This window comes from Stylophora pistillata, chromosome 6 (assembly GCF_964205215.1).
Source record: "Stylophora pistillata chromosome 6, jaStyPist1.2, whole genome shotgun sequence".
Lineage (NCBI taxonomy): Eukaryota > Metazoa > Cnidaria > Anthozoa > Scleractinia > Pocilloporidae > Stylophora > Stylophora pistillata.
The window spans coordinates 13,978,475-13,988,491 of NC_142524.1; the positions used below are offsets into that span (position 1 = coordinate 13,978,475).

General features: G+C 39.0%; 1 protein-coding gene across 1 annotated transcript; it reads right to left on the minus strand.

Moving 5' to 3' along the window:
* Positions 1-969: 969 nt before the first annotated feature.
* LOC111326487 (uncharacterized) lies at positions 970-9,565 on the minus strand. The gene is made up of 5 exons (XM_022930496.2): positions 9,409-9,565; positions 7,596-8,270; positions 3,704-3,753; positions 2,783-3,313; positions 970-2,496 (listed from the first exon to the last, which is right to left on the minus strand). Exons 2-5 carry the CDS (start codon positions 7,969-7,971, stop codon positions 2,308-2,310), a joined length of 1,146 nt encoding a protein of 381 aa, XP_022786231.2. The 5' UTR covers positions 7,972-8,270; positions 9,409-9,565; the 3' UTR covers positions 970-2,307.
* Positions 9,566-10,017: the final 452 nt, after the last annotated feature.

Consider the following 10,017-nt stretch of genomic DNA (forward strand, 5'->3'; position numbering starts at 1 on the left):
GGAGGGCAGGGGAAGGGGCAATTTTCAAACAAAGGAGGCCGTCCTTGGCCATCCTTTCCTTCATTGTAATTTTGTCAAATTTCCCCAATAAGAAGCCCAGACATCGTGGATGAAGAAGAATCGTACTCCCCATCATAAATTTACACTAACTAGAAACTGTACAATAATTTTGCTATTGTTAATGAAGATGATGAAACTAATATTTAATTAAGCCAGGTGTTTAACTGAATATGAATGTGATGTTGTTCAGGCAATGACACAGGCAAACTCGGAGAAAAATAACTCTGAATTCCCGCAATAGTTGGCCTGTCATTCACTGAATAAAAAGTTCTGTCAATTTTGTTGTTATCGTTGCTGCTGACGAACTAAGTTTCTCAAAATGGATCGATGGGATAGGTCTGTAGATACTTCCTTTGGTACCGCTCACCACTGCAGTTTAGTGGCTATCTCATGCCCAAGTCTCAGATATGTAGGGGATTTGTGGCTATTCACTGAGAAAACGAATAAGAGAAATTAGGATATCAGTCTTACTCGACGACTGGGAAGGAAGCCTTTGCCTTTACTTAACAACCAATTATAAAAGTAGAGTGGATTAGCTTCAGATCACCGATGGATTTTCGGCGAGTGGACAAAGGAGGTCTCAGCAGTATCCGTTTAACATGGCAAACGTATTTCGAAATTTTTCTTTGAGCTCGCAGCAAAACCAAATTTTGCATAACTTTTCCTATTTTTCTTTCTTTTGTTTTGCAGGAAAACGGTTGTTTCTATGTTTTGCGCGGGAAATTAGAGCACTGCCGTTGCCGCCTACTATTCATGCCCACGCACACGCTCTACCAATGACCGCTGTGTTGTCTTAGAGTAAAAACGATATCTTCCTGACCTTTACCGGCCAGTTGCCCTTTACAAGTTGTGAATTCAGTAATTGATGAGGGTGAATTATTATGATTAATAGATTGCAACAAAAAGTAATTGCGTACTCACGAGTATCACACTTTATTGGATAAAATGCCAGTGGTAATCGTATTGATAAAGTTTAATTATTAAATCAATCTATAAGTTGAGATTCGACGCAACTAGTGCAAGAATTGGTAATTCTAAATGGGAATGTAAAGTTTTTTCCTGGTAAGTCTCATTTCATGAAACGTTACCAGTCACTAAGGACTTTGATGTAGAGCTATAACAAACATAAATGATTATAATTTGTTCAGTGATAAACTGCACCTGTGGAGATGAAATATTGACGACTATCCATCTATATTAATATCATTATATAACACTGCTGTTACCATGGACACATGAACGTGTATCATGGTTAATCATATTTTTCTGTACGTAAGGATCAATCTTTGCCAAAATCTCAGTACATAAGATTGTTAAATTACTCGATACTGAAGCGAAAAAAAGAAATCGCTGATTTTACTGGCTAACATTTTCTAATCAATCAAAATCTTCTCTTATTGTCTGTATAAAGATAGCACTTGTAATATGACATTTTCAATCGATTAAAATATTAAACTATTATGAAGAACTTCTTAAGCATCTACATATGTCTTATACCCAATTCACACCAGCAAAACATGTCTTGTTGAACGGGGTTTGACTGAATGAAAATCAGTAAAAGAAAACTGAAAACTGAATTTTTTCACTGGTGATAGGATTTAAGTAATCGCTAACTTGTATTTTCAATGCTGCATTCAAGGTCAACAAACATCAGTTTAAGCAGCTTCCATGAAAAAAAAAGTTGTTTTAGCCATGTTTAACAAAACAGCTATAAAACATGTTTAAGATTTGGTGTGAATGGGGTGTACGTTTCATTAGTTCACGCCCTATGCAAGTAATCCTGGTGAACTCAGTAACTATCGAGAGGATACACTTTATGCTACGATCTACCAAAATTAAAGATTAATTCCTTTTTTTTTGGTCAGCCTCATTTCCCCTATATTTGAACATACACTGCTAAAAAAAGGAGCAGGGTAGCCTGTTTACAAGCTGTTATTTACAATAGCTTTCAAACTATGTTACAGTTAAGAACCGACTCCTTGGAAAAAAAAAAACACACATGCACACACACCTGCATTAAAAGAAAGTTGAAAACTCTGGGACAGAGTCACTGATTCAACTACGTACTGTTTTAGACGATCTTCATAAATGAAAGACACTCTGTCACACTACAAAAGAGCCATTATGAAAGAAATCTTTCAGATAATGATTTCAAAACTGGGGCATAAAAGTGCCTTTCTGAAAACAGTTGGTATCCATTTTGTAGAGGTAACTCTGAGCGACTGTGCTGGTTTGTACTATAGGTTCTTAACTGTTGATTGGACAGATCCAGTAGTGAATAACACACTTCATATCCGCACCTATAAACAGAGTTGATTTTCCTTTACAATGACATCTGTACACGATAGTTCCTGTTCTGTGGTCAGTTTTTGCATCACCAAAGACGTATTCTGCAGCATTAATCGTTGAGCATGTAGCCGCTATAATCTTCATTCCCTGAGGTACAAAAAAATTTGAAAAGTTGGTCTTGACAAAGGAAACCTGAATTTGGTTTTTACTAAAAGGTTACCGCTTTAAGTTCAGGATTCTGGTACGAGACTCAGATTGAAAATATCAGATAAGAGTGCTCGTAAAAATTCAGCCATCACCTTGACAAACCTAAAATAATAGATCTCCATCGCCTGCGGTAGCTTAGTGATGTGTAGATATCATATTCAACGATATCCCGCGGCTTACAAATGCTACAACTGCACGTAGACTTCTTTAATATTCTATATCCTACCGGGTGTTCATCTTCCCGCAGAATGACTTTAGAATCAGCCGACGCCCCAGCTGTCTGCGCGACTTCCTTCTTGTTCTTGTACTGACAAAGGCTCATATTTCCAGGCCCAGGAATTCCCTGTGGTCCAGGAGGACCCGGTGGTCCAGCGATACCTCCTCCTCCAGCTTGTGATGCATTGACACCGGGAGGGCCTCTGGGGCCAACCAAGCCTGGTGGCCCAGGCAAGCCTTGAGAGCCATTGAAGCCTCTGGGTCCCATCGACCCCTGAAGACCCCGTGTACCCTGTTGGCCGTTTACGCCAGGAGGTCCAATTGGTCCTTGAGTCCCATTGTGGCCCCTGGGCCCCTGTGCACCCACTGGGCCCGGGCTACCAACTCCTGGTGGTCCTCGAGGCCCTTGTACTCCAGTATCACCTTTCTCGCCTTGAAGGCCAGGTTCCCCAGGAGGTCCAGGTGGTCCGGGGGGGCCGGGAGGTCCGGGAGGTCCGGGTGACCCGGCTTGCTGGGGTTTTTCTATTCCGGTGTTATCCTCCTAAAAGTAAAATAAAACATCTATGTTTGGTTTTGTTGTTACTTTCTTTTGATCAATGGGTTAAAGTTAAGTAGGTCGCCGATTTGACCTTTTCATGAAGGATCACACACAACAAATCGATCAATTATTCCTAATTCGCTTCTTTTCTCAAATGAATTGCAAGAAAGGATAAGAACGCTGCTACATAGATAAGATTAAATCCTTATTTTTTCAGTATTTAAAATTCCATGATCTTCCTAAGACTTTCGACTTAGATTTTTCCAGTCTTACCTAGTTATAAGCCTTCTGCATACGTTTTTCCACATAACTGCTTTGAATGAGTACACACACTTTCAACGTGAAGAAGAAAAGATGACTTAAAGGTACATGTACCCCAACCAATCATCTTACCTCGTTGCTGGTGTTGAGATTGTTGCCTTCGCCTTTCAATTTTTCTGGACCTTGAAATTAAAAGAATGAAGTAGATAAGATATAAGTCAGGGTTCATCAGATTACGTTTAGGTACGAAAGGGACAGAGATGTTCCCAGCTAAGCTATGTCATAGATTTATGGGGCGCAGCTGGACCAGTTATTCGGTCTTCCTTTTCATTTTTGTTATAATGGACTTTGCGTTCCAAGCCATTCTCAGTGTTCTTGTGCTCTTAATTTATAACTCTCCCCTGTGTGCAGGAAAACTTTCGAAAAGGGCACGAGCTTTTTTTTTTTCAAGCGTATTTAATGAACTTAACCATATTCACAAACAAGTTAGCTATATAGTTTTCACTTCGTTTTTCAAAGAATGCTCTACTCGCTACTTGATTTTTGTGGAAAGGAATGAACTATCTTCTTCTGCAATCTGGTTAGCGGTTTTAAAGCGACAAGTAAGTATCTGTGCATTAGAAATTCTATCGTTTTAAAAGTAGGGGTGACCAGTTGTGTCTAATGACAGCCTTAGCCAGTCATCAGAATGGAATTTAACCTTCCATGCCATTGCTAATTGTCTTGTAAAATGAATTTCTGATCTTCTATGGAAGAAGGCATTTTAACCAGATTTACTGATTTTATTTGGCAGAAGGAAGTCTTAACCTTCTTAATCGGTGTTTTTACTTCTAGTGCGAGAATTCTTCACCTTCTTTGCTACCCTTTTTGCTTTTTGTCTTTTTAAACTACTTTAAACAAAACTGGAGATTATTCAAATGCCTTGAAGGTCAAAGCACATTTTTTCATGTTTTTCAGTATGTTTGACCAAAGGACAATTAATTTCAACAAGCCTAGAGGAGTGTGCGAAGCTTGCTCAGTTTCACCTATTTTCCAAAATTTAAAGACTAGTTTCGGTTGAAGTTACAGAAAACGTAATTTGGTTATATCAGCTAAGTTGAAATTGTAAATTGGCCACCGTTAAGAGTTAAAAAGCTGACATCTCGAGCGTTAACCCTTCGTCAGAGCGAAAATTACCTTGTTACCCCCACTGAACTGAGCAGCACCATAGTTTATTTAGAAACGTACCCCCCTTGTTACAGAAAAAGGTCTGATTTCCTCCCTAACATCTGGTTTCCTTCTAGAGATTCGATATTTTGTTTAATCGTCATTTTCTCTACTTCAATTGCAAGCATTAGTAAATTTAGTAGCCGGACATATGAAACTAGGGGTTTCATGTGTCCATAGGCTGGGCTGTTCTAAAAATCACATTCTACGTTCATACAGTGACACGGCTATTCTGCCTCCACGAGTCAGTCTCCTTTGGGTGTCCGAGTGATAGTATGTGGATACGTAAATCTCCCTTTAGGTTCTTTCTACGTTTTCATTGTTAGAGCAGAAAAACATTCCAGATCCTCCTGGGAACCGGCTTGAATCGAACTGACTGTAAATTAGCTAGGTGATGCTTGCTCTGTCATTTTCAGCTACTCTTTTTAACTACAAAAATTCACACAAATTTTTGTAGAAGCTCGCGTCCAATTCTGAGAGGAATTTTTGTGAAACTTTAATAAGAGAGCACAAACCTAGTTTAATATGTTTCAGTAGTTTTGAGTGGAAATCATGTCAGCTAAGACACATATGCGGCACGAATCTGTTTAAGCAATTTCGATACTTCTTCTAGTTATACTTTTCATAATAAATCTGCAGCCAAATCGTTAAAATTCCACTGAAGTTACAAAGGCATATTAAAGATCCCTTGACGAACTTTTCATCGAAATCATTTCAGCTTCGGTGGTTCTTAGCTTTGAAAATCAACATTTTCAACATTTTTTGGTCTGCAAAGAACGTAACTGATACAGTAAATCTAATGACACACTCAAGAAACTTCGATGGGCTTTCATTCGGATCGAAATCATTTAACTAGATTCCATTTCTGCGCTCTTAATCGTTTTCATCACTTAGGTACGCTTGTTACAAAAGACCAACTTTTCGTCTAAGCGTGAACGTCTTTGGGATGCTTTGATGCACTTTCATTCGAATCGAAAATATCCAATTCAATCTAAAATCCATTATTACGGTCTTATCTGTTTAACAGAAAAAAGTTTTAGTCTGATTTGTTATGAATGGAACAAGTATTCGAATCTTATCAAAGAGAAAAAGTGGATTTTACGATACCTTCATGAGCTTTCATTCTTATTGAATTTATTTGAAGAACATTCCATTTCTGCAGAGCAAAAGCTGCGTTCTCTAAAATGTTTAATATGTTCATGTATGCATGAAATTTATCCACTTTCGATCTAAGCATTCGAACTCATTGGAGGTTCCTTCAGCGCAGTGAAATCGGCTAGATTAAATTTCTGTGATTCTCTTTTCTTTTTTTTTTTAAGCATTTTTTTTCCACTCTTCGACAACAGAAAACGCCCATTTCTAGATCTACATGGCGCCGTTTTGTATGTGATCCAATCCCAGCTAACAAACTGAGATGCGTTGGTGACGGCAGTTCAAGTGAAGTTTATTGTTCGTCATTTGAAACAGTTGCTCAGAATATTTGTTCTACGTAAGGGGTTTTGCATTCCTACATGTGCACAGGATGACCACAAAGAAGACATCTAAACACCAAGATACAATTCAAATATTTAAACAAGTTGTTAATGGCGTTGTTACAAGAAAAACCTAAATCCATTTCTGCCAACTGAGGACGATTTTGAATGAAAAGGATGGCCGTGCTAACCAGCCAGCAAGAGGAAAGCATTTGAGCTATTTGTCCGTAATCAACTGAGTCTGATCTGATTTGCGTGAAATTGCGTGCCTCTCTCGCCCGGCAAAGAAAAGTATGTTTGCATAAGTTATGATGTTTGGTTGTTACGTCAAGAGTCAACATCTCTGCATTGGTTTGAATTTCGAAAAGGTATTCTAGATGAAAAGCTGTAAATGTATTTACTCTGTACTTTAAAGGTTAAGACTGACTACCTAGGCTGTATGATGAAGCCCTAATACGTGGTTTATTTTACTCGAAATTGAAGAAAGAAAGGAAGGAAAAAATGAGAGTAGAGCACCGTGTGCGTGTGATACCAAAAAACCTTCAACTGTTGGTCACTTGGATGATTTTGTGACAATGATTTTAAATCAAGATTGTATGGCGGACGCAGTTAATCATTTTCTTATATGTAGGTTGACCGAGTTGACCAAAACTGACTTCTTTTTCTACACGTAGGTTGAAAAAACAAAACTGAGTTAATCGTGCTGTAATATCATTTAAAGGTGAAAGTTTGGATATGAATGGTTAGCTTTAAAAATCGTTCGTGCACAATTTTCGCGCAAGAAGCCTTTTCACATGATAAGCCTGGTTTTCTGTTTTCAGTGTTAGAACATGTTTAAGAGGTAAGAAGACATCGGTTTGTGTCGGGTAAAAGAAAATTTCGCAAGTGATTAAGAAGAAATTTGATTAGTGCTCGATAAGTCTTTCATAACAGGTTTACTAGCCTTAAACACAATGAAAACAGTTAACTTGGTTGAAAACAGAATGGATAATCTATCGGCCACTGGAATCGCTGCCAAGAACACTAAAATGTTAAAGAGATTTGGTATTGTTCAGTAACGGGCTTTGACCAAAAGAAAACAAAAACTCACTCACTTATTTGCTTGCGTAGCATGAGGAATCAAATAAATAATTCGAGAACAAAGGAGGTGACATTGTATGGTGACCGAGCGTTAAACGGCTCAGGGGTGGCGCGCTTAAATTACCTGCAAGTGCTTGGATAAAAAACAACATTGTCTTTAAACGTCCGGCTCAAAAGCTTGATTATTTTTCCATGATCATATCTGATGTGCAAGCCTAAACAGATGACTAAACTTTAGCCACACTATGCTAATTCAAAATTCTTACCACTAAACTCCTTTGCACTGTTTTTTTGGCATGGGCAACCTTTTTCTTCTCTTCTGGTCAGGGCGACTGTCAAGAAAAGATTGACGACGGAAAGGATAAGGGCCGCAGCAATCAAAATTCGCATCATGTTTGTCTCGCTCAAAAAGCTTCGTCGCTTTCGGGGAAGTATTGATGCAGTACTTTCATGATGCTCTTTTGAGGTTTCAGCATCTGACCATGGGGTTTTTGTCTCGTCCACTCCAAATGTCATTTGTGTATCCTCTTTTGTCTCAGTCAAGGTAGGGTATATTTGATTCGCATGGCTTAATTTGGTATGGAACTTTTCTCCAATAGATGACCTCTTCGTTGTCTGCTCCTTCAAACTTGAAAAAGACATGTTCTGGTTGCGCGGTTAGGATCCAATTCTTTGTACCTTTGCAAAAACGAGATTCAGTTGCTCTCTGTGGGGTTTCCTAGCGCAGTTTTCAGTTCGAAAGCGACTTCGTGTGAAATGTAAGAATTTCCTTAGACCTAGACGTCACTCAACAGGTTGCGAACGAATTACATTCACTGTAATGAAAACAGACGATTGGCTGTCGTCTTTCTTTTCCTGTTGGCAAAGTGTCTCCTTCGGAATGATCTTGTCGCCTCTCACCAAGCAATGTCTGCTTTGGCGTTCTTTCGAGCTTTCCTTGCCTTAAGTAAGAAATAGATGTGGTTGGTAAACAAAAGCCAGCTTCAATCTTGTTATTTCTATTGTTTTTGACCTCAACCCCGTGGCCTTAATTAGTTTAACTTGTTTGACTACGTGATTACCATGTCGATGTCAATTTACTTAAGTACTCACGAATGTTATCGGATGTATGAACATTTAACCTGGGTCACGAACAAAAACACACGTACCAAAAAACCTCAGTGCAGATAACAAGACGCAAGAATGCTGAACTGACTGCAAAAATGACCAAATAAATAAGAAGTAAATGAATTTTCTAATAAGAGTAGTCCTCTCGCAATTCGTTATTCATTATCAGAGCAGTTTCAGTTACAGCGTCTCTCCGTAGGAATGCAGTCAGTTGCTTGGCCGAATGGAGTCAAAGCTAATGAAAGGAAGAACACGTTCACTTTTTTTTTTTGGTAGTAAAGAAAATAAAACAAGTGTCACAAGAAATTTTTTGTTTTGTATTATACAGAACGACTCAACCTCATTATTCAATATTCCTGGCTTTTCTTGGTTAAGATCGTATAGCTCTCTTCCAACATGTCCAATGCTTTTGAACCTGTTTTTGCTTAGTGGCGAGTTTGCACGGTTCGGAGTGTTAAGTTGCGTACATAGTTGCCACTCGAGACAAAGGACAGAGGAACTCTTTAGGAAAATATCGAGGGACTCACTAAAAGGTCACACAGACAGCAGGATAGCCTCCCAGAAACCAAAAAGAACCACAATGAAGGCTATTAGTAAATTCGTATGATCAAATTTAATTGTGCAAACCATGCTTTGTCTTCCCTCGCTGCGCACGATGATGAAGGCTGTTCACGGAAAGAAGCGTAGCATGGGAGTTCTTATCTACATAAGATTTAGATCTAGAGTAACGCGTTCAAGATTTAATCAAGCATCTTGTTACATGCGTTCGCTGTGCTTTATTCCAGCTCCTGGGAAGTTTTTCAAAGCACTCAAAAAACTTGAGGTGTTCGCGATTACGCATCCAGCAATTCTTACGCTCTTCTCGGGGTTCTCCGAACTTACCGCTTGCTACATATCTCAAAGAACGTGCACAGACCCATGAACCAATTATTAGCTTGCGATAATGAACGGTTTGCATCCCAGAGTACTTACCTTGTGCGAAAGAACGACACTGAAACCCCAAATTTTCGTTAAATGCTCCACCTGCGTTAGACACAAGATCCGCCCAAGCTGGTTCAATAATCTTGGGCTGTATACTTTAGCTCAAATCTTACGTTATTCTTCACTACTCAACATCATACGTTCTGTTCTGCGATCTATCAGCTTTAAGGTTACAAAAATGCTGCATGTATAAGCTTAAGGAATTCCACACCCAACCAACTTGTTTCCGGTGGGAAACAAGTTTTGCTCGCATTCCAAAACAATTCGCAAGCAACTTTTCCCTATTAAACGTTGGGTTTATTTGACAATCATGTTTCTTATCCATTCGCTGGTAATCGGAGGATTTGGGTTGTGTCATGATGATAAAATTAACCTGACCCTTCCCTTATGACTCCCCTTCCCCTCCCCTGTCATGATGATAAAATTAACCTGACCCTTCCCTTATGACTCCCCTTCACCCTTCTCAATGGCAGTTACTCGGTAGTTAATTTTTTACGATGCACCCCCTTTATACTCTTTTTGCGACGACTGATCTCCACTCCGTCTCCCCTGAACAACAACATTCCTAACTCTTCACCTTGAGTGAGAAGATTTCGGAAA

Coding starts and splice junctions, on each gene's coding strand:
- LOC111326487 (XM_022930496.2), bottom strand. CDS start 7,971: ATGTCTTTTTCAAGTTTGAAGGAGCAGACAACGAAGAGGTCATCTATT. Junction 3,754..7,595: donor CAGTGCAAAGGAGTTTAGTG/GTAAGAATTTTG, acceptor TTTAATTTCAAG/GTCCAGAAAAATTGAAAGGC. Junction 2,497..2,782: donor TGCGGGAAGATGAACACCCG/GTAGGATATAGA, acceptor TTTGTACCTCAG/GGAATGAAGATTATAGCGGC.